This window comes from Aspergillus flavus, chromosome 3 (genome assembly GCF_009017415.1).
Source record: "Aspergillus flavus chromosome 3, complete sequence".
NCBI lineage: Eukaryota > Fungi > Ascomycota > Eurotiomycetes > Eurotiales > Aspergillaceae > Aspergillus > Aspergillus flavus.
Window position 1 is genome coordinate 4,835,716 of NC_092407.1, and position 23,322 is coordinate 4,859,037.

Consider the following 23,322-nt stretch of genomic DNA (forward strand, 5'->3'; position numbering starts at 1 on the left):
CTTCCCTTCTTTTGGCGACTTGCTGGGAGGAGAACCGGTTCTAGTCCGTTCTGCCTTAAGCTCCCTTGCATGGGCTCTGGCTAGACCTTCTGGTACCATCAGCAATGGCTTGTATCTGCAGCGATGCTATACATTGATGATGGATGAATGTATCACAACATGCGAATGGGTTGCCAATCGCCACTTGCTCTTGTATGTATGTACTCACAATCACTGTGTGACTGGTCTAGAACATCAACATACGTTCCACATGACATTGGCTCGCCATACTCATGATACCACTCTCAAGTAGAGTACCGCTTGGTAAGTGTCTTATCTCAGCGTTTGCCGAGCGTAACAATTTTCTTCTAACAGAACGAGCATATAGAACATCCACTAGGAATAGCTATCTTTCCAGCCAATCATTTTTGGTCGACGCATCCCTGGCTTATCATACAGCGTGTCAAGGAGACGCGTTGGATACAAGGCCAACTTTCCAAACAATTATTGGTTTTCAGGCAATCGTCCAGGGAATAAGTGTTCTGTCCTGCAGTAGGCCACCTTTTGCTGTGAATGTCTCCAGTGATCTGTGTCTGTCGTTCCTCGGATGCCCTTGGTTCCATTTGATCCTCCGACTTACAACTCTCAGGTTCATACTCCTCTTCCATCATCTGCTCAGCCTTAATCAATTCTTCAGCTACAAGAGCCACCATGTTCGAATCAAAAGCCCCTTCGAAATGTGGCCAACTGCGGAGTAATTTGATTGCTCTCCGACGCACGCCATAAGTCATTGCACCCCAGCGCCACATAATAGAGGGGAATAATGACCCCAACGTCAAGGACCATACTAGGGCGGTCTGGTAGCTTGCACATGACATCTTCAATCTCGGACACAAGAGCGTCATATTCAGGCGTGTAAAGCTTGACCAGTGAATTTGAGCGGATAAAGCATCTTCGAGCTCCGAGTGTTATACTCTTCAATGCAAGGTCGATCATATCGAGTCCTCGCTGGTCCTTCTCTGTAAGTTGGGTGTATGAGCGAGCCGAGAATGCTTCAAGCTTCCAGGCGACGCGGTACAACTGAGACAGAATCTGTTGTTGTTTCAAGTGCAACGCTTCATAGTTAGATTTGATGTCCTCTGCAGAAAGCTCTTGTGTTCGTGAGAGGAACCGGAAATGTCTCCTCATTAGACAGCTAAACGCATGTCTCACCTCTTGGAGACTGTTATATTCTCCATAGATATCCTGTGATTCACCCGGAGTGTATTCCAGCTCCCTGTCAAGACTTGAGAGCGGACCTTCAACCCCGCCGTACATTAGCTGGCTGTCCAGATGAAGGAATGTCCCAATGAGGCATTTGTCAACGGGTGATTTTGTCTCGCTTCCATTGATAAGCTGTATATCTGCCTTCAGCTCTCGTAGAATGCGCACACCACATTGTAAATGTTTGTACGCAATATCGTAATGACCACGGAGCAACTCCTGCATAACAAACAGCAGACAACAGAGCAGTACAGCAGTTTGTAAATGAGGATCCGAGGTAGCATGGCGTATAGTGAGAAAAGAAATCGCCCGATTCGATTGCTCGAGTGCAAACCGATGCCAAGGACTATCCACATCCTGACCTGGAAGCGGGATTCCATTCGCCTCAATATCCTGGTGGATAGCACTCAAGGCATTTGTCGCATGGTAAACTGCCGGTTCAGAGTAACTCATCTGCATGACAAGCTTTTGCCAAAGCAACGAGTCGTACAGTGCTAACAAGGTCGGAATGGTGTGGTGCTGGAAATGAGAGAAACAACGACGTTCATCGGAGGTCATAACCCAGCGCAGGCTGTCAACTAGTGCCGGGGTGATTTGTGCCCTGGCGACTTTGGTCGTTGCTATAGGCAGTCGATAGAGGTCATACCCATCACAGGTTCGGCCGGTGGAGGTACAATTTCGACACGCGCCGGGACTCTCGTCACATTTTAAATGTCGTGCTCTAACTCATATATATAGATGATTAGTAGAATTTGAAGATTAGTTCTAGATGATGCAGACGCACCGGCATGTTCGACATCCCGTTCTGGACCGCTTGCTGCTGGTCCTACGGCTCTTAGAATTCGGTTTCGTTTGCTTATCGACCATTGCGGCTAGATTCTTGCCGTGTCAGGCTGAATGATAAACAGCTAAAGATGAAGGAAAAGATACGTATTGGTAGAAGGCGACGGAAAACGCCAAGTCCCTTAGCAGTCGTCCTAATAAAGTTACTGATCCTGGATCATTGGTTCGTGCGGATGACCTTAAATTTGGACTCTTTGGAAAGCTATTCAAGCCTTGATAAACTATTGACCATAGCGGCATGTGCACATCATATGTCACCATGGTCCAGAAGATCTCAATGTAGCCTTGCGGAGTAACCCAAAAAGTCAGAATTAGAAATCCGACCTCATGTAAGGCTTATGTGAGCCCGTGAGGCCGCTGCGGGGTTGAGGCTATGATTACTACCTCTGAAGAGGACTGATATATCTTGGATGGTTGTCGGTCGCACAGCATAAATTTGTCAATATTTGAGTGGGCTATGCGTCTATTAGTCAATGTATATTGTAAGCAAAATCCCAATGTGCCTCAGCAAATACTAAATATGTAAAAGGGCTTATCAGCGGCCAACATCGGTAGCAATTCCGTGATGATTCAACGTAAGCGATTCAATGCAATGTATAAGGTATTGCCGAGCATAACTGCACAACTGTGCTTTGAACACCTTAAATGCGTTTTATTGGCTAGATTCGCTTTCGACCGCCCCAATCTCGCGAGTATTTACCATGGAAAGAGTGGCAAGTTAAGCCTCGGTGAAGGTATTCGGATTTAAGTTCCACAGAAGAAGCAGAATACACAAAAGAGACCTGATGGTGACTCGATATATCGTCGGATGACTGACACACCTGCTGGAACATTCTGGAGGAGGTAATTTATGGAGAATGACCGTTGACCCGTTTAAGAAAGATCTCTTGATAGTAAAAGGATCCAAGAAAGAAAGAAAAAAAAGAAAAGAAAAGAAAAGAAAAGCACAAAGAAGAAAGAAGAAAAAATGGTGAATGCAACTTTCCGTTCTATAGGGCATACCTTTCCCGTTGATGCGACGACGAGAGGAGGCGCTCATTAACGATGATTATATTCTTACATTAAACAAACGAGCCGAGCCAGAAAGAGATTCCGCCCATGTGTCAAGCGCGAAAATCCTGATTGGTGGGCCTCGAAGCTGGGCAATGGTGTTTTCCCTCCTTCAGGTACAAGAGATCCAATCTCGGCCTAGAACAACTCATGCTCATTATCTAGCCATATTTTCGACCCTTCTCATATTCAGGTAGAGCCCACTTCACCATCCATTCTGTCTCGAGAATTTGCTTGGTAGTACTTCGATTCTCTGGTTTGAATGAAAGCATCGGCCGTAACATGTCAAAGATAGCGGCCCTCTCTTTTGCGTCAAACACAGGCATTCCACTATCTCTCCTGGGCTGTTGCACGCTATCCTCAAATCGGTCCCCCCAAGACCGGTACGGGTTACGGTTTATTGGCGTACCATCCTCGGTAAACTACTGTCGTCGTGCCTCCCACTTCTTCCACCACTCCGGGGACAAAACACCAAGAGTATCGACATGCTCACAGGTCATATCATCCTCCGTCGCGAGGAATCCTTCAAATAGTGGCCTTTGAGCAATAATAGACCAAATGGTACAGGCGAGAGTCTAGATGTCTGATTGGAAAGACAGAGGCGTATTTGGTTCAAATCGAGCCTCGGGGGGACGGATGACAAGAGGGGTGTGAGATTTATACTTTAGTTCTTCTGAGTATAAAAATGTCTTACCAAAATCTGTAAGCAAGATCCTGGCTTCTGGAAGTGTAATGTCCTCACTTGCTTCCCCAAGCTATACGGGTGCAATACCGTGGGATAGGACTTCAGGAGGAAGCGGCTTGTTATTCAAATGAACAACTGGGTCGAGCTCGAGTGCTCTATATTTCTCTATAATTTTTCGACTGAGAGCTGGTCAAAATTAGGCATAGATTTGAGAAGAATGTTGCCTATATGAAGGTCTCCGTGGATGATCCCTTGGATATGAATATAGTCCACAACAAGAATAAGTTACGTAGTTAATGCCCGGGCTATACTAAGCTGGAATAAGCGGATCTACGAGCCATCTTTTACACCAGAGAAACTAGCTCTCGCTGGGACAGTAACGTAGTAAGCATAATTACTATTTGGACTATGAATAGTGAATGTGTCTACAATTGAAGGAACCGTTGTTTTACCAGGACTTTTGACCGCAGGATCGCATGGATGAGTAAGGATAGATAAGATATCTATTTCCCTTGGGTTTGAGTTTCCTGTGCGAATTTTTACTGCAACGTAATTATTGTTTTGTTCATCACGGGCCAACCATGTAGTTGAATATGAGCCGTGTCCCAGCTTATGAATTATTTGATATCGATCATGAAGGTGATCTCCAACCTGTATTGGGCGATAGCCACCTGGTCGATAGTTTTCAAGTCTCTCCACTCCATCAAGAGACTCGTATAAGATTTCGCTTTGAAAATCGTCATTGGTGACCATTGAGTTGTACGCGGTGATAGCGAAGGCGCAGCGGTGTGGCATGCGCGCCTCACGGAGGACAGGAGATAAGATATGTGGGCGTAGCAACCGAATACATGATGACAACAGTTGACTCATCGCAAATTCCTGTAAATGAGTCGAACAAAAAGAAGTTTGAACAAAGAAGACAGGAATAAATCACTGTTCTGCGAGTCAAATCGGATGAATGGTCATTGTGATGATTCAAAGTAACAGCCACCGGCGAAACTGTGGACAATAATTGGCTGGAGCGGTATATTAGAAAGTCCGAATCTGCGAAGGACTTCTTGCTAGAAAGATGAGAATCAGCTCTTTCATTAGGGCCCAGATCGCTAGTCATGGTTATGTTCATGGGAGGGACAACCGTAAATCTGTGCTCACAACAAATGCTGGAGAGAAAGTGGACTCGGCGAAAGGGCAATAAGGAACACAGTATGATTATCGGGGAATGACCTCGCGTCTATTCCAGATACCTCGCCCGTTCTTAGGTGACAATATAGAGTAACTGCCTTGCCCTGACCATCTGCTACGGCTACCAAACGATGAGTGACAAGGACGTAATCTACTGACGTTGTCAATTTGAGGCAGCTAGTCTCAGTTGATCAGGAAGTCAGAAACTCTAATTTGATGGACCCTTCCGTTCCAATAATACCTTCTTACTCAGACTTGGGCTAGGGTGGTATTCAGCCCCACATAAAACCATTGATTAGGAGGATTCTATTTACTCGACGGGAAGTAGGGCTCAGATAACAGGCAATAAATTCACGTTCTACCCCTGGCTAGAGAGAGACATCAATCCTTTTCTCTGTTCTCTAAAGTAAAACATCCATTCGAAAGATCCCTAGCCAAGCTGCCGACATGGTGTCTGCCACTAGACTGCTACTTCTCCTACCTTTTCTCGGGGCTCTGGCGAGTCCTACCGATCCCACGCCTAACGAGCCCGTTGCTCGAGGCGAGAAGTCATACGGCCTTCTTCAGCAGATAGGAGAGAGTATCTTCAATGCCACCAGCGAAGATAAACTTCAAGGTCGCTCTACAGACCTCAGAACTAGCAAAGATGGCGTGAACTCCGCGGGATATTACTATTCCCTCTACAACGACAACCATGCGGGCGCCGATTACACCGAGTTTCCTGACAGTGGCCGGTTCCAACTAAAATGGAACACGAACAAAGAGTTCCTGGGCGGAAAGGGCTATCGGGGTGGTAGCACTCGGTGAGTAACCGCTTGTATTAACCTTATCTGTGTGTTGAACTGACGTCCTTTCGTGACTAGCAAATTGACCTGGGATGGCCACTTCAAGGCTGATGGTGACTACACTCTGGCCGTCTACGGTTGGACTACTGACCCCGTGACTGAGTGGTACGTTGTCGAACAGCACGGCACAGGCACCCCTGGTAACGGTCATATCCTTGGGCAAGTCAATGTTGACGGCGGCGTGTACGACGTCTACATGATTCCGTACAGGAACGTTCCTAAGATCTACGGTGTCACCAACTTCAACCAGCTATGGTCTGTTCGTCGCAATCCTCGCACCACTGGCTCAGTTGATGTTACTGCTCACTTCAAGCGCTGGAAAGAACTCGGACTCCAGCCAGGCAACCCTGTCTTCCAGATGGTCACTGCTGAAGGATTCAAGGGCAGCGGAAACCTTGATTTCCAGCTGCATTAAGGGAGATTAGGTGGTTTGTGTGGCTATAGAGGTCATATATAGCTGTGATTTATACAACCACCTATGTTTTAGAAAGCTAGAGAGACAGACTGAGAATATACACCGGACACCTGCTTGGGCATTCTTGGGCGCGCCAGGGCCTTCACCTATGTTCGTTGCCTTTTTTCGCTTTTCAGAGTCTTAACGTTTATCATATTCAATTAGCTACTTGGCGGGCCTAATCCTGTTCCGCTCATCTTTGTCCGTAGCTCTTTACATGTTACAAACTAATTAATGCGGCTACATGGAATTTCTAGATTACTCAACAAGCATACATATTCTCAGAGTGGAGCAAGTAGTGACGAACAATCTAGTCCCGTCTCCGCGGCTAGCAATCTGACCATTAAGCTTTTTAGGGGGTTAAGGGTCCGCAATATGCCACGCTAGGTTTTACTCCTTATTTCAGAGTGATGTCTTGATTTGCGGCGTGATGGAAAGTGGGTAGTCTTTGCTCCACTTTTTCGGACCCTGTCCGGCTATTATATTTATTGCTACTAACTCCATAAACTGTTTCACAAACGGGCTAGGGCTGAATATGGTTGGCCCTGTTTACCGAACGGAGATTTTCTAGGGGCAGATATAGTCAGGTTCATATTTTTAGAACATGGAGGTGAAAGGTTTAACCTCGATGCTAGATAAATTGCAATCCACGGAATTGCAATGAGTGCTAATACCTAATTGTAGTTACTTAGGGAACATCTTTGTTAAGCGGTGTCATAGTGGTCCTCGGTGCCCCGTAACAATTAATACGTTGTCACCCAACCTTGTGAATAATTAAATTAAAGGTACATTAAATATTTGAAAAGGTTATGATATCAGAGATAGGAAAGCATACGCAAAACACATTACTTTCGCATTGAGCCGAAATTCAGGATTAGGGCTATTATCGAGATTGTATTGTACCAGTATTCTGCACCTGTTTGAAAAGTCTCTGTTGATAACCAATTCGCAGACCGAAGTGAAGTACGCTATTGATAGATTTGAATCCAACTTACAACGATCTTTATGGTTAGTGTTCTCCTATATACCGTATTGTGCCACATAAACACCGATCTGGATATATAATTGGCCTTGGATATTGAGCTGCTTTGAAATCGTGTCTATAACAGCATCGACAAAAAAAAAAAAAAAAAAAAAAAAAAAAAAAAAAAAAAAAAAAAAAAAAGAAAAAGAAAAAAAAAAAAGAAAAGAAAAAGAAAAAAAAAAGGAAAAAAAAAGGAAAAAAAAAGAGAAGAAAAAGAAAGAAAGAAAGAACTGCCAAGAGGTGCAGACAATTTGCATACGCTAAAGGGAACTATTTACCCTACTGTAAACGGTACATGTTAGTGCCTTATTTCCTAGCCCTACGTTGATCTTGAAGCATTTTGAGAGGTGAGGCGGCCTCCCGATATTTAAATTATTATCAGAAGAAACTTAAAACATGATATTTTATGGCTATACTGATTTAACTTTTGTAAATGCTGTTTTGATTCAATAGAAGCGCCCTACAAGGGCTGACTGGCGTGTAAAATTAGAACGTCAATGTCCGAATTTTTTCCGTTCGGAAAAACCAAACTGTATCCACTTGACCTCGAAGAAAAGGCATCCATTTCACTGAACCTTTAAGTCACCGATTGGTAGCCACAGGCTCGGACTTTCGTTAATAGATACTCCGGAGTATGTATATTTAAGACTCACCTGAGAAGCGTGGTTCAAGTTACCCTCGTTATGCGCCTGCGTTGGCCAGATCCCACTTTGTCTACTCAGTTCGAGATCATCCATAGACAGGCTTTTGAATTCGAGTAAGGCAGATGAAGCATTGTGGTCCATCCTTAGACTACCTCGCCGGCGAACATTTGCCGACGTTCAAATTAGTGAATTGCGACAGTTGAATAAGCTACAGGCACATTGTCGTATTATCAACAAATAATTAAACTATTTCATTATATTATAGTAGAGGTAACGCTGAGAATTATGATTCTTGAATCCCAGTACTGACTGCCTAATCGAGGGAGAGCCGGGGATTATATCGTGTATCATATCGAGCATTAGTCGGGGAATTGCCACGACTGGATAGTCTCTTAAACATGTAAGAACTTCCCGGCCACTGAGTCTCCTGATGAGTGACACTTTTCAGCCCGCTGTCAAAATTCCTCATGCATTGAACGGCGCACACGAGCGTGGGCACGATAAGGGCCAGGGTCACTCCAGCGAAAAGCAACATCATCTCCTTGCCTGGAGTAAAGGCACGTCGTGTGTTTCCACATAGAACAATGATGCGACTGAGAATGTAGGCCATCAAGCCAAGGAGGGAAACCTAAATATCGTTAGTAATGATTCTGGAGGTAGAAGAATGAAAGACGTACAATGACAATGATCATGCCAGGTCGCAGTTCTGACTTAACACAGTAAATCCCAAAGACCATAATTACCAGCGCCGCCGGTATAATGGCCATAGTAAGGGAGTATTCTGGTTCATCAAAATGAACGTCGATCAAGTTGTATTGGATAATAAAACCAACTAGAAAGAAAAAGTCGAATCTAACAAGGACCAAGTATATCTATCGCGCATTAGCACTAAAATGAAAGAAGGGTCGGGCTTACTTACCTCGTATGCTAGATATCGCAATCTAAGGTCGGCGCTACCATGGATGCATTTATAAATCTCCCAGGCATAGTCTTTATGTAGTCGGTAGGCAGCGGGAATGATGGTGAGAGAGGTGAGGCCCAGAATAATTGGGATCAGAAGTTCAGCCGGCTGCATTAAAGCCCAAATATCCCTTGTAGGATCTGCAAGAGGGCGACCGGTACTATCCTGGTTGTACTGCAGCGTATGAGTAGTTACACGCATCCTCATATACTGTAAGACAGAATACACAACAATGCATGCATTGCTAATGCAAATCGCAGCAAGTAGGATGTTGTTTTTGTGGTGGATGGCATCTAAGGACAGCAGTGTCTCATATAAACATGCAAACGTTACGAGGCCCATGCCAATCGGGACAATGTAAGATGTGGTAACTTGAGTTACATTATCGTTGACCCAACCTAACCATTGTACAAGAATGTATCTATGATGTATTAGTCATTCGTGATTGTCATATGCAAGCGCTGCACCTACACTTCCAGGGTAGTGATCAGTAGTGTTTGAACGAGAAGGATCCCACAGAACCAGTACTCGTTTTTGGTGGTTGGCCTGTACATCTTTCCAAGACGATACACCATCCAGAATTGAGAGACAACACCAATGCAAGGCTGTTCATGAAAAGCTGGTAAGGTTTTATATTTTAAAGTTATAGTCAAATTTTCCTGGGGCAGCGACCGCCGCCATCACTCTATTCAGTGGATTCCGTCAGGGGTTAGACCCTAGTTACTAATCTGATCTACAAAATGGTTCATTCATTAGTGCCCTTAGATTGTGGAATGGTGGTATGTACCCACAATGTTGACTTGAGTAGCTTACATTGGCTACGGTCCTACGGATATGGCTGACTGTAGCTCTTTCTCCTCGTGGTCAGAGCCAGTCGCTGTTGACCATGGCCTTAATTGAACGCATTACGGATCTCCTGTGCTCATTCGTCTGCAGTAGGTAAGGATTAGTTCAAGTATTTACATAATCTAGGAAACAATTTGAAAAGGTGTATATTAAAGTTCACCGAGCTTAAAACTATAACGATCGTGTCTCCACGATTTTCCAGCTGGGTCAGTAGCCAAAGGAAACTTCATTGTGGATGTCTGGGTTCTGATACCTTGGAACAGAAAAGAGACAGACACTATTATCTGTGTAGCTAATGCATAGGCCAGCCATATCCTGAGCACCGACCCAAGGTCCGTGTTTCCCTTTTAGTATCTCGAGGTTTACCTAAATAGTAGGAATTCCTTATCCAGACAAGATCTATCTCGACACCGAGAAGTGCAAGGGCAAGGCGAGCATCATTGCAAGATCTTCTTTTCGGTGATGTGCTCATGAGCTCTCCAACAAGCCAATATAGGCAATATATGCATAGTCCTCCGATCCAGCAGTCGGGGTATTCTTGTCTATGTTGTCCTTCGGCAGCTTCTTAATGCGTAACCAAACTATCGTAAGGAGGGAAGACCTTTTAGCGATAGCGCAAAGTATTATGATTATTAGCCTATCTATGTTCAATTTTAAAACGTGAAAATGCCTACTAGTCAGTTAAACTTCGTTAGTAACTTTTCTATCTGTATACCAATTCTCTACTAAGTCAAGTGCTAGTCCAAAGGACCCTAGAAAAATGTATCAGTATGACTGACTCTCGGGAACGCATTGAATGTGGTAGGCCAAGATTCTTCACCCTCATTGGTAGCGGCCCCCACATCCGAGACAATGTCTCATAATTATAGGAGATTGACCGAGACCCTCAACTGCCGATCCCGAGAAGCACGGGATGGAATATTGCTCTCTATCGGGTATGTCCGTTTACCGACTCTGTTTGTTCCTCCCTGTCCGAGTGACATGACTGACATGCATGACACTGCTCATGTTTTATGTTGATGACAGTCGCCAGTACACCCTGTCATCTCCCAGCAAATCCTTGTCTAGCAAGGTTATACACGGGCAGTGTCTTTAACGACTTGTATGCCAAACTAGAATAATTTGAAGGCCGATGGGAGCCACTATATACACATTAAACAGGGTCCAAGACGTTATGTTAAAGGCAAACAGCTGCATGTGTTGGATCTGATGCCAGCTTAAGCGTTGATCGTGTTTTCATACATATATTTTTCTCGAACACAGCCTACTGTGATGGGAGCAGCTCTCCCCTCGAACCAAAATATGGGGCCATTGCAGTCTCAGGAATACCAACCGAACACCAAGCCACCATGAAAGGTCTCTAAAACAGACCTATAAACTTGGGATTAAAGGTTGTGGGTATGTGTAGCTATGTGCAGTTATTTCCTACCAAGACATTTCTGCCATGAAAAGGGAAAACAAAATCATTATAAGAGGGTGGATAGTATTACCAATATTAACATTACTCATATTTCGAAACCGCCAGCAGAGTGTGAAGGCGAGACAATTTACTTTATTTATATTGTAGCTATCAAATACTTTTCTTTCACAATATACATACTAGCAGCTGTTTATAAACTAGATGTTATTGACGAGGGTAGACTTTCTCCCGCACCCAATGAATTGGTGCTCTTTACCGAGGTAAATACCAAAAGCACTAAGAGCCAGAGTGATATAAAGGAAAACAGATTGAAGCATTATCACTGATTGGCTCCTATCACAAAGGAAAAGCTGTACCACGCTTTAGAGTAGAAAGGAACGAAGTCAAAAGTAGAGTTGCTAGATTCGTAGGAAGCATCATCGAATGTATAATAAAAACGGTGCATTAGGCCGTGCGAGGCTGGTACAGGAATTAAGCCAAACCGTTTCCCATGTAGATCCCTGCCCATATAAGAACGGAGCTCTGCACCACAATCTGGCTGAATAGATCTATTGTTCCCTCTTGATCATCCCATACAAATATGCAAATCTCAGCTGTCAGTAGAAAGGAGATGAGGCTGCAGCTTAATCTTCACATCGGTCTAGGAATTTCTGCGTAGGGGATGGGTCGGTATGGCGCTGTCACAGGATGACACCGTACGGACATAGAAAAATGCCAGGAGACGGAGGTTAAGCCGATCATGCCACTTGGCGGTTAGGTCAAGCTCAAAGGGTGGCGGAGAGAAGTCGCCTTCGGGTAAACAAAAAACGCATCTGGTCTGGATTTACTGTCACCTGTACAAGTGGGTCGAGTCCCTAGAAGCCCAGTGAGAACAAAGGACTCTAGATCAGGCTAATTTCCTCGCCCTAGTTGATAAACTCTGCAAGACCATTTCTGACTGTGTATGATGGTATATCGTTAGGACCTTCCATTGTAAAAAGTACATATTGATGTGACCCCCCGAGTTACAAGCCAAGCAAAGTGGATTGGCCTGCCAAGGTTCCATCGGCAGTGGGAGGATCGTGAGCATTGCCGAACACGAGGTGTAATCCCCTGCTGTTTCTGAACCCCACCATCTTTTACCCCCTATGGCACAGAATAATTGCATTAAGTCCAGTTTGGTTCGACGGAGACTTGCCTATGCTTTGTGGGGCCGGTCCCTTGGCTAGAACTGTGTGCACCTGTGAGGTGCTGCGTATCAAGCTAAGGCTTAGTGGATCAAGGGCAAATGCCCTTGACCACTGAAGCTTTGTGGACCGCGCATGATAGTAGCGTGATCTGAAATGGCCGTTAGAGCCCAGCCATATAACGGTATATTGACAACTCATAGTAGGGAGAATTAGAATGTTCTGTATTGTCAATTGTATTTCTACAGCCATCGGTCCCCTGCAGGCTGACCTTGCACAACGTCATATTTCTCTCCAGGTAATACGTTATGTGGAGAGCGAATTATCACCAGGCTTGCAATTCGACCCAGTCCTTGCGTAATTTCACCTCTAGATTTTAGGCTCAATTATGACGCACTAGCTTATTTTGCTCTTTCCGGTGTCTCAAGTAAACCATACAACATATCCCGATCCCTGTAAGGCCCAGAATAAGTCTAAGAATATGGTTTCAGGTATTAGATAGAGTCAATGTTACAACCGTAATATTAACCATTCAGGCTAGAATATGAGATATTGCCGACATTTCTGCGATGAAAAAAGAGAGAACTACATGTGAAGCATATGAATGCACCACGGCCTAGGTTGTACTATTCAAGATTATACCTGTACATATAAAACAGTTTATTAATGAAACCAACAAAATCACATACATATATGTGTCCTAGTAACAATGAGGTCTCGAATGGACTGGGACAAGAAGCCCTAATGGAGACGGAAATGCAGAGAGCTTCGGATATCGATGTGAGATCACGGGCTGAAGGACTATATCCGAAGACGAAGTAAGACGCCGAATAAAATATACCTAGCTCCTTCCCTAGGTGGATATGTAGAGTTCTTGACCAAACATCTTCAAGTATGGTGATACATGTGCCGATGGACAGTTAAAGGGTAGTAAGATTAGTCGGTATTTCGGGCCTGCCAACCATGCGCGAACGTATGTCAACTGCAGATCGTGAATGAATTTCATTAATTCGAAAATTTCTGTCGACGTCGGAGAGGATGCTTCGGTAGGCACGGGAAGCTTGTGGATCATAGGGACAATCCAGAAAGTAGTTTACTGACGTATGCGATACCTTTGGAGTGTGAAGACTTGGAATATGTGGGTTGTGCTAGCAACCTGTCAGCTCTGTGCTTTTAAACAGCGTTGCCCGCTACTTCCAGACCTGCATTATCCATCAGTCTTGCAACACTATCCATTAGGCCAAATTAATCTACCACCTATACTTTCACCATGAAGCTCTCATTGGCACTTGCTACGCTCGTGGCCACAGCATTCAGTCAAGAGCTGTGTGCACAGTACGACAGTGCCTCGAGCCCTCCGTACTCAGTGAACAACAACCTCTGGGGACAGGACTCGGGAACCGGCTCTCAGTGCGTCTACGTTGACAACCTCTCCAGCTCAGGCGCTGCGTGGCACACTACTTGGACCTGGAACGGTGGAGAAGGCAGTGTGAAAAGCTATTCCAACTCTGCAGTCACCTTCGACAAAAAGCTCGTGAGCGATGTCCAGAGTATCCCCACCGACGTGGAGTGGAGTCAGGATAACACTAATGTCAACGCCGATGTGGCGTACGACCTGTTTACCGCTGCGGACCAGAACCACGTCACCTATAGCGGCGATTATGAACTGATGATTTGGTACGTATGAACCGATCACTCCTGAAGCGATCAATCCTACCCTACATCGGCAGTGAGGAACCTTCAACTGACATAACCGGGGTTTTCCATTTGCAAGGCTCGCACGCTACGGTACTATTCAGCCCATCGGAACCCAAATCGATACCGCTACAGTTGAAGGCCATACCTGGGAACTGTGGTACGGCACCACCATCCAGGCAGGCGCCGAGCAGAAAACGTACAGCTTCGTCTCGGCAACCCCAATCAACACCTTCGGCGGGGACATTAAAAAGTTTTTCGACTATATCACATCTAAGCACAGTTTCCCTGCTTCTGCCCAGTACTTGATCAGTAAGAGCCCACATATCCCTCACCCCCGCGCAAGCAAAGCCACTAACAAGGGCAATTTATAGATATGCAGTTCGGAACTGAGCCGTTTACCGGTGGCCCGGTTACTTTCACAGTTCCCAACTGGACTGCCAGTGTCAACTAAGAATATGAATGCCTCTTGCCCCCATTGACAGATGGGGTAGGCAGTCCGTGGCTAGGTGGAGTTGGACATGGTCTGCTTAGTAACAATTTGTATAGAGTTGTTTGATTTGCTTCGAAGTTTTGGGGGTCGCGATTGATTCTCCCCTATTAATTCGAGTCTAGCAAGAAGACCATATAACTGTTCATCTGTTAGACGCAAGAAAATTTAGTTAGTATTTACCATTCGCGTCCGCTCATTCAATCAGAGCTTGCTATATTTAATTTGGTTACTGGCAACCATCTGCTAAGCCGCTTACTGTTCCTGCTGCTCATCGACTCTTTGGCCTCTTCCATGAGTGACTTCTAACTGACGACATGTATGTAATCTTCGGATGTTTGGCTCTGGAGGTCCTGGATAGAAGATAACATGCGTTCAGACGTCGAGCTTCAAGGGCCGAATTCTCTTGTATGGTGGGAGAGGTAAATTATTCAGGGTATCAGCACTTATTCGATATTCCACTATGAGTTGTGATCTAGAATCTGGAGTGTCTTAAAGCAGGTGGTAAGAACTAGTAAATATATAATCTTGGGATCCTGGGCCTAAGGCACGCCTAAAGTGGCAATTGGTGTTCTGGTGCATGATGGATAAACGTATGTATATAGACTAGATGCCACTACCTTCCGTAAATATGTGACAAAATTAAAGATATAGAAGTTTAGTTCTATTCAAGTAGTTCTGTTAGGGTAGATTGAGTACATTCCAGTCACGGGTTGTTGATACACAGCCACCTCAGGTGTCCACACGTGACTTAGATAACGGCTCGCTTGTTCTACGCCAGGCTGTCTCTTGGTGATTCGATATATCGCTTACGCAATAAACATAAGAGTCCAGCGCAAGGTATGAATCCGGAGCGGAATGTTGAGGATGTTCCGGATGACGAGGCTTCTATCGAGGCTGCACCTCTAATCCATCAGGCTGAGAATGAGACTGTTGTTCCCCCTGGGCAAGGGCAGCCTAATCGGCGCCTCGGCCTTGTCTCTACAACATTTCTGATGTCAGTAAGCAATCGTGCATCCTATTCATCAATGCCCGGTCATGGAATCCCCGACTTGGAATTATTCATCTTACTGAAGAATATAGAACTAACCGGATGATTGGTACGGCAATATTCTCCGTACCATCTGCTATTGCACATAGTACTGGAAGCGCTGGTGCATCCCTAGTCGTCTGGGTGGCTGGTTATTTCCTGGCATTTTGTGGCTTCTTCATATATCTTGAGCTGGGTAGTCTTTTACCGCACAATGGCGGGGAGAAGATCTACCTTGAAGCAGCCTATCCACGTCCACCTTTATTTGCGACCGTGATATTCGCGACGCATATTATCTTCCTTGGCTTCACTGGTATGTACAATACCTCTTTCCCGCCCCCTATTGCCATTAATGCTCTAATGCACCTCGCAGGCATTGGAACTATTGCTATTGCAGAGAACATACTATTAGCCACCCAAGCAACAGCAGATGACAGGACTAAACGCTGCATGGCAGTCGCGTTCGTGGCAAGCGTCGCAGCGATGCATATCTGTGCGAAAACCTGGAATGTCAAACTTATGGTAAGGAGCTGTGCATCGATACTATCCACCGTCAAAAATGCTTACACTAAACTCTAGAATATCCTCGCTTCGCTCAAATTATTTGTTCTGGCTCTTATGGTTCTGACTGGTCTTGGGCTGGTCATCTTTGGGTCGCCAAATATACCTTACCCTGGAGCTAGTTACAAGCATCCGTTTGCCGGGTCTTCGACCGACGTCGCGGACTACACAGTCGCCCTCTTCAAAGTCCTGGCAACCTTTCAAGGTTGGTCCAACGCAATGTATGTCCTAGATGAGGTGAAAGACCCTCGGCGAACTCTTAAGGTAGCAGGGTTCCTGGGAGTCGGCTCGGTAGGGGTCCTTTATGTTCTATTAAACGCAGCGTTCTTTGTCGCGGCCACTCCCAAGGAGCTAAGCGAGACCGGTATTACGGTGGTTGCATTATTCGTTGGTAAGGTCTGTGGTCAGCACATGCAGCGCTTCACGGCCATACTTGCTGCTTTGTCGTCACTGGGCAATATCATGACTGCGTCTTTCTCCATGTCGCGAGTAATCCGCAGTTTCGCACAAGAGGGCTTATTGCCCTTTTCTCGGTTTTTTGCCAGCAGATCCCGTTCAGGGTCTCCTGCTGGGGCGTTTGCATTGGTGTTCTTCTCGTCATGTGTCATGATCATCGCTGTTCCTTTTGGTAAGCTCTGGCCCTAGTTGATGGCAACGATCGAGGTAACTAACTTTACTTTTCAGGTGAAGCCTATAATTTCGTCCTTGACGTAGGACAGTGGGCTGTTGCGCTGATTCAGTTTTTCGTCGTGTGCGGCCTATTCATTATCAGAAAACGGGTGACATATCCCCCTCGTGCCTTCAAAGTCTGGACGAGCGTGGCTTGCCTCTTTTTGGCAACGCAGGTATTCCTTATTGTGTCACCCTTTGTCGCCCCAGTGACTGGTCGCACCAGCATACCTGTTTGGCTTACGCCGCTCACTGGAACCTTGTTATTGTGTCTTGGTGGTATTTACTGGTACATCTGGTGGATATTGCTACCAAGATTGGGACAATTCTCGTGGGAGAAAAGTGCGTTGATCGGTCCTGATGGGGAGCATGCTTTTGCTTGGCGACGCGTCCCCAAGAACTAATTTGCAGTTAATAGATGAAATCCGTAGAGGTCCATATAGAAACCGGTATTTGCACACAACCTCGTGGCAAACTATTTCATGCTGACAAGAATTGTCCTACCAGCGTAGACCATGACTGCCTGATATGTGACCAGTATAGTTGTACAACATATAACATCGGGCCGAACGAGAAATCCCACATTGAATCTAGCGAATGGATAGTCCGCTGTTCGCCTCTAATAGTTGTAACATTACATCAAAATTTCTGATATCATCCAGTATCCTGAATTGCTGTCTAAACATTTAGGCTTCTGAAACTTCCGTCTTTAGAAACGTCATCGAACTCTCAACATATTAGACTAATATCATAATAAATAGTAGGAACTCTGATTATATAAAAGAAGACATATTACAGACTACACAGCAAGCAGGCCTGTGCTGATGATGAAGATTGGAAAATCTACAGATTCACGAGGACCTGGATGTGGTCAACAGGAATTGTCGTACCAATTGCAAACCAAGCATCAACGGGAATAATAAGAACCTTTCTTTCATATATTGTGTCCATGCATCTACTCAATGAACGGACTTTAGTATAAAATCCCTAAGTAGATCTAATACAATGGAAGTAGATAGCATTGTATCTCCATATTAGCCACCAAACAGTTACCATATAACATATACCTGCCCAATGTGCACGTAATAAAATCAACAAGGTTAAACCTTCAATCTCTCCAACATTCCTCTATCCAGTGGATTCAATGTCCCTGGTGAGGTCTTTGATATAGCACATCTCCCCCCCTCTCTCTTACCGGAGTGCACACAGGGCATTCACCGTATATGGCAACGAGACTGTGTCGTGCAAGGGATATAGAAACAGTTTCTCGCGACCTTGTCCTGCACAACTTTGACCCCGCAAGATAAATAGAGTGGGGCTCCTCAAGCGGGTGTGGAAGGACGTTAATGATTCTCCAGGACACAGGCCGCGTAGGTTGAAAATAGGGCTGGTCGTGACACATGCTACTAGGTCGGACTGAGGTAGTACTGTGTTTAACACGGATGGGTCTATGGGTTATCTATACCACCAATCATGCTCTCCTCATTATTGGGGTTACTCAAAGAGTGTCACAGTGTGGACCTTCTCCGCAGCTTAACACACCCGTCTATTGGCCATGATATGCGAATTATATGCCATATTGGGGGGATTAGCGGTGTTGAGGGCTGCTTTTCGGACTCAGACATAGTCATAGGCAGGCCACAAATCCACGAAATGAACGGATTGTGGTTGGGAATTCATAGTACAACGTTCTATTGACAAGGAGAGGAGAGGGGGTGAGGAGAGGGAGTGGGACGATGAGAGAAAACCTTGCTGGTGGAGTTTGTGTAGGTAGGCTATAACGGGGCTATGTAGCATCGACAATTCCACGGCACAAGTAGGATAAGGGATAACAAAGAGATACGCGGCCTAGCCTCATGCAGCCTCTCAGCCCTAGCAAGTATGGTGGGAGGCTCAGGATTCTAGTCAATGTCGGCTTTACCTACTGGGTGCTTAGCGTCTCTACTATGCATACCGCTAAGTGTAAGCAAAATACCGTTAATGAACAGTTGCACCTCTACCCAGGTCCTTTGAAAGAGATGCTTTCAAGACACTTTCCACCCATGCCGAGTACTACTCGGTTTCAGCTGGTCCGCTAGGACAGTTGAGAGTGGTTGGAAGGAATTCGGATGGGCGGATCTCATATGTGAGAAGAGACCTCTGCAGATAGCGCTTCTTCTCCCCTTATAAGGTTTGATAGCGAAGCAACTTTTCTATCTATCGTCTTGCCCCCTTCGTCCTCTTTCGTCGCCACGATGCAGGTTCGGGGATTAAAATTAGGATTAATCTAACGCCAGCTATGCGAGGCTACTGTTGACAGTCCCGTTACACTTCTCACGCAGCATCCTGTGGTATATAACGGAGTGGGTGGGTGTGGTACGTTATTCACTGTCGTTACTAGTTAGCTAATTGTGTCATTGGCAGTAGCATTGACTTGCAGTCTTCTAGCCATGGTGTCATCATGAAGTGGACTATACAGCTAAGTGCATCTTCGTGCTCAGCTATACTGGCTGGATGGCTGAGTGCTATCGCATAACTGAGATACTTGCATATAGGTCACATTTCCAAACGTATGATGTGAGGTGACGCTCACAGATGGCCTGGGTCTCGTCCAAACGGTGATTTGAACTAGACCTGCCTTGACATTATTCCCGGCCACGGCCTTTTGGGTGCTATCTCGGAGATATTGGTGCAGTTTCTCAGGTTACATGATCCAGACGAAGACGACAGGGGAACTCTGTAGGGGTCACTGGCTATGCGCCTCTCACGTTGAAGCGCATTATCTCCATTTAATAGAGCTTAGAACCTGGTGAGAAGGTCGATGTGGTAGTTGTGCTCGCTCCTAGCTTAGCGAAAGCACCTTTCACTGGTTTCAGGTTTTGATACATTGCCTTTGTTACTCGTGTGTTACTTGTGGATGCATGCTAGTAAGATTAGTAGTAAACTAATCAGTGGCTATGTAGGTTATTTTTATCTTTAATTATTTTGACACCAGTAAGCTAATATTTAATTCCCTCATTAACCCATTCTTTGTTCCCTTCCCTCACCCGTCCTACACAAATATTCATTGTAACTCCTTGGGGCCAACTCATCCCTTCCACATTTACTACTTGACATAAAAACAACAATAATGGGCCAACAAGCCTCCGTCCCTCAACCGGGCACTCAACTCCAAGTCATTGGAGCAGGACTCTCGCGAACCGGGACTGCCTCTTTCAGTGCAGCCCTGGAGATCCTCCTGGACGGACCCATCTATCACGGCGGCACCCAAACCACCATGGGCCCACCCGTTGAGATAAAATCCTGGAATCAAATCCTCCGAACCTGGCTCGCCGGCGACCGTGCTACTACCCTCTCACTCCTCCGGCGCCGGACCACCGGTTATGCAGCCATCACTGACGCGCCCGCCTCGCAATTCGTGCCTGAGCTCCTCGCCCTCTACCCCGACAGCAAGGTCATCGTCACAGTTCGCGACCCGGACGCTTGGGTCAAGAGCATGCAGCAAATCAGCTCGCTGGCTCAACTGTGGTTCCTAGGCGCGGTACTGCTTCCACTTCCAGGTACGTGATATACTAGCATTATATGCGGACAATTAGCCACTTCCATAATAGAAAATGACAGCAAAAAGGACTAATCCTAATCAATTAGGAATGCGACATTTCGTGACTTATATCTCCCTGTTGCAGGCACAGTGGGATAAGATCTATGATGGCTCAAGGGATAACGCCTACGTCTACCAGCGCCATATCGAGTGGTTGAAAGAGGTCGTCCCCGCTGATCGGCTGATCTTTTTCAGTGTGAAGGATGGGTGGGGCCCATTGTGTAAGGCTTTGGGGAAGGAGGTTCCGAAGGATATACCTTTTCCGAGAATCAATGATTCTAAGGCGATTGATCGCGTGACCCAGTATCACATTAAGAGAGGGTTGGCGCGCTGGGCGGTCGTGTTTACTGTGGTTGGGGTTCTGAGTGCTTGGTGGTTTATGAGGGTTTGAAGGGTACCGTGATATTAGGTCAAGGCCAAGCTGTCAGTACGCAATGTGGCAAGGGCTATAACAGACATTTTAAATAAAACATAACGTGCAAAACAGAAACCCCAAGGCCTTGGCCTGTATAGGGAAGATGGTGTGCGGGGCACTTTCGACAGCATTTAAACCGCGTCATTTCCCCGCACTTTCTCATAGTCACCACTGCTGCTGCTTTCTTCATACTCCACCATCTCCACCATTTCCACAACTTCTCCGATCTCTACTCACTTATCTCTCAGAAGTAATCATGTCGAGCTCTGGCAAAGGTTTTTACACCGGCTCGGGGACCAACAGCCAGGTACGCACCTGTTCACCATCAATTCTTGACTACGACACCCACCAACAGAGGTCATTACGATATGTCTACGCTCTTTTCTAGTTGCTAATATCCTTTGATTCTAGGGTAATCACTATTGCTCGCGTGACTACGGCACTGGATCGGATTCGAACGGTTCTGGTCGTGGTGATGCATACCACTACTCTAACAGGTCAGTATACTTTATAGAACACCAGGAATCCAGCATTAGCAACGGATCCTACTATTACTCCAACTCCAACGGCAGCACCTACTACAATGATGGCAAGGGTGGATCGACCTATACTCCCTCTGGTGGAAAGAAATAAAGGGGCTTACAGTATCTTCGATAGCAGAGGTCTGGATTAGGGGGTATGTTGCCGCACTCTGTGTAGATGATTGGTGGAATCTCTGCAGCGATCAATCATTCCTCCGTTACATTTCTGTGACCTTTGTGGATCACCTTTCCTATATCTTGGAAATTCACTGTATGCTACTGAGCAGACATAGCCGGCCTGTCTTCTGCCAGTCTTAGCGCAATATCGATGGCCTATTCGTATGGTTTCGTTTGACTCAAAAGGTACGCGATAGTTCGCTCGTGTAGTATCCTTCTATGCGCGATCGCGCCACTGTAGGGGCCAACATGAACAGACACGAGAGACAAAGGAAGTATGCCCTATCAATGTGGAATATGCTATTGATATGCTCAATGCAAACGATCTACAAAGCTAATAACTTTCCCCGCGGTAGAGCTCCGCTCAAACCCATCCAGGTTTTTCACAAATACAATGCTGAACACGTCTTCATTCTCCGGTAGAACAAGGAAGAAAGTTCGTACGCGTTTGACCAACTGCTCTTCCGATAGAACGTCTGCTCGGGATGGAGCCCGTAACAGGCGGACTTGCAGAGTTGGTAACCCCGAAGATTCTAGTTGGTCAAGAATTACCTGCCACTGCAGGACACCACATTCCTCCGCCTGTAGCAGGGCTTTCATTTTCTCGAATTCAAAGTATGCGCCGTACCACTTGAAGCTGAAACGACGGTCGCGGCCTTGCATACGAAGCACACGCAAGTACTGCCGTTCACTCTCTGGGACGACGGCGCTGGCTATTTCAGGAAGTGGATGGAGGGATCCAAGATCACCGGTGATATAGCGAACGAGTGGATTACGCAGACGTCGAAGGGAGGTCTGCACAATGATCCCCGTTTCTCCTAACGGAAGAGGGTCAATGTCAGAGGGAGGCTTTCCATCATCCAAACCAGCAGGAGAGAGAATCTCAATGATCATATCACGGGTGTCAAAGACAAAGTCCATCGAACTGCTGTTGAGGTTCTCCTCGCCGACGAGATCGGGATTACTCAACGCCCACGGGCCGGCCTCTGAACTCCCCATGACCGAACAAATCTTAACATCCCCAAGAGTCGCGCGAAGGAATGCCCGTTGTGCGCCGGTCAGCGGCTCGGACGTGTAAATGATCTTGTTGATCTGGATTTGTCTTTGTCTTTCCAATGGTAGTGTAGAAATATAGCAGGCCAGTTGGACGATTTGACTAGCATCGCCGGTCAGGACATTGACATGATAGTGAGCCAGAGCTTGGACGACCTCTTCAGGCTCCATATAGTTCCCAGCACTGAGAACAGTGGCTCCGGCGTTCTCCATAGTCTCTGTTGTCAAGTCCAAGGACCTGTATTCCTAATTTAGCTACATAATCGTGTTGCATAAGATGTGCATATACATACCTATAAAAGCCCCCTGATATGTGCACGGACAGTACCCAGTCTTTACGCCTGATAACGCCGCAGTTCCGTAGGAGCTTCCCCATTTGAGCCCTCTGCTGTCGATTCTCATGAACATCGACTGCAAACATCATTGGTACTCCTCCGGACCCGCCGCCCGTGATGCTCATGTATGAGCTTTCACGGTACACATTCTCGGGGCTGGCATCGTGCGTGAGCCGCTCCACAGTCTTATAGCTGGATGGTATTAGCTAAGCACAAGAATAAAATGGGATATTATCTTACATATCGTTCTTGTGAAGCAATGGCTGGAATCGAAGGTCAACTTCCGTCTGGTTCTTAACGGCCCAGTCTCGGACTGCCTGTAATGCTGTCTCGTCCAATGGATATTGAATTTCTGGGTTATAGAAGGGGTGCCTCTTCGCGACGGCAAGAACCTCCGACAACGAGAAGCTTTTCGTGGTCATCGTAGTGGTTTA

General features: G+C 46.0%; 9 protein-coding genes across 9 annotated transcripts; 5 read left to right on the forward strand and 4 right to left on the reverse strand.

Moving 5' to 3' along the window:
• Nucleotides 1-375: 375 nt before the first annotated feature.
• On the reverse strand, nt 376-2,109 carry F9C07_2202302 (uncharacterized protein; the record flags this gene model as incomplete). Its single annotated transcript, XM_071509535.1, has 4 exons — nt 376-422; nt 473-747; nt 776-1,963; nt 2,027-2,109. 4 exons carry the CDS (start codon nt 2,107-2,109, stop codon nt 376-378), a joined length of 1,593 nt encoding a protein of 530 aa, XP_071365323.1.
• A 1,187-nt stretch (nt 2,110-3,296) lies between these two features.
• F9C07_2202320 (uncharacterized protein) lies at nt 3,297-4,690 on the reverse strand (the record flags this gene model as incomplete). The annotated part of the gene is made up of 5 exons (XM_071509536.1): nt 3,297-3,557; nt 3,606-3,672; nt 3,733-3,880; nt 3,908-3,999; nt 4,155-4,690. The coding sequence occupies 5 exons, from the start codon at nt 4,688-4,690 to the stop codon at nt 3,297-3,299; spliced, it is 1,104 nt and encodes a 367-aa protein (XP_071365324.1).
• A 642-nt stretch (nt 4,691-5,332) lies between these two features.
• F9C07_2282729 (putative endo-1,4-beta-xylanase B precursor) lies at nt 5,333-6,558 on the forward strand. The gene is made up of 2 exons (XM_041291484.2): nt 5,333-5,805; nt 5,866-6,558. Exons 1-2 carry the CDS (start codon nt 5,450-5,452, stop codon nt 6,260-6,262), a joined length of 753 nt encoding a protein of 250 aa, XP_041145384.1. The 5' UTR covers nt 5,333-5,449; the 3' UTR covers nt 6,263-6,558.
• Nucleotides 6,559-8,011: 1,453 nt separating this feature from the next.
• On the reverse strand, nt 8,012-9,516 carry F9C07_2221172 (uncharacterized protein). Its single transcript, XM_041291478.2, has 5 exons — nt 9,402-9,516; nt 8,889-9,351; nt 8,647-8,841; nt 8,292-8,597; nt 8,012-8,239 (listed from the first exon to the last, which is right to left on the reverse strand). Exons 1-5 carry the CDS (start codon nt 9,503-9,505, stop codon nt 8,216-8,218), a joined length of 1,092 nt encoding a protein of 363 aa, XP_041145385.2. The 5' UTR covers nt 9,506-9,516; the 3' UTR covers nt 8,012-8,215.
• Nucleotides 9,517-13,632: 4,116 nt separating this feature from the next.
• F9C07_2282731 (concanavalin A-like lectin/glucanase domain-containing protein) lies at nt 13,633-14,733 on the forward strand (the record flags this gene model as incomplete). Its single annotated transcript, XM_041291485.2, has 3 exons — nt 13,633-14,039; nt 14,137-14,369; nt 14,432-14,733. The coding sequence occupies 3 exons, from the start codon at nt 13,633-13,635 to the stop codon at nt 14,509-14,511; spliced, it is 720 nt and encodes a 239-aa protein (XP_041145386.1). The 3' UTR covers nt 14,512-14,733.
• Nucleotides 14,734-15,279: 546 nt separating this feature from the next.
• On the forward strand, nt 15,280-17,525 carry F9C07_2154191 (putative amino acids transporter). Its single transcript, XM_041291486.2, has 5 exons — nt 15,280-15,544; nt 15,631-15,890; nt 15,951-16,099; nt 16,157-16,766; nt 16,823-17,525. Exons 1-5 carry the CDS (start codon nt 15,390-15,392, stop codon nt 17,209-17,211), a joined length of 1,563 nt encoding a protein of 520 aa, XP_041145387.1. The 5' UTR covers nt 15,280-15,389; the 3' UTR covers nt 17,212-17,525.
• Nucleotides 17,526-19,916: 2,391 nt separating this feature from the next.
• Nucleotides 19,917-20,778, forward strand: F9C07_7717 (putative NAD dependent epimerase/dehydratase; the record flags this gene model as incomplete). The annotated part of the gene is made up of 2 exons (XM_041291487.2): nt 19,917-20,346; nt 20,435-20,778. The coding sequence occupies 2 exons, from the start codon at nt 19,917-19,919 to the stop codon at nt 20,776-20,778; spliced, it is 774 nt and encodes a 257-aa protein (XP_041145388.2).
• A 280-nt stretch (nt 20,779-21,058) lies between these two features.
• F9C07_7718 (uncharacterized protein) lies at nt 21,059-21,435 on the forward strand (the record flags this gene model as incomplete). Its single annotated transcript, XM_071511669.1, has 2 exons — nt 21,059-21,109; nt 21,214-21,435. 2 exons carry the CDS (start codon nt 21,059-21,061, stop codon nt 21,433-21,435), a joined length of 273 nt encoding a protein of 90 aa, XP_071365325.1.
• Nucleotides 21,436-21,812: 377 nt separating this feature from the next.
• On the reverse strand, nt 21,813-23,310 carry F9C07_7719 (uncharacterized protein; the record flags this gene model as incomplete). The annotated part of the gene is made up of 3 exons (XM_041291479.1): nt 21,813-22,791; nt 22,847-23,080; nt 23,129-23,310. 3 exons carry the CDS (start codon nt 23,308-23,310, stop codon nt 21,813-21,815), a joined length of 1,395 nt encoding a protein of 464 aa, XP_041145389.1.
• Between the last annotated feature and the right edge of the window lie 12 nt (nt 23,311-23,322).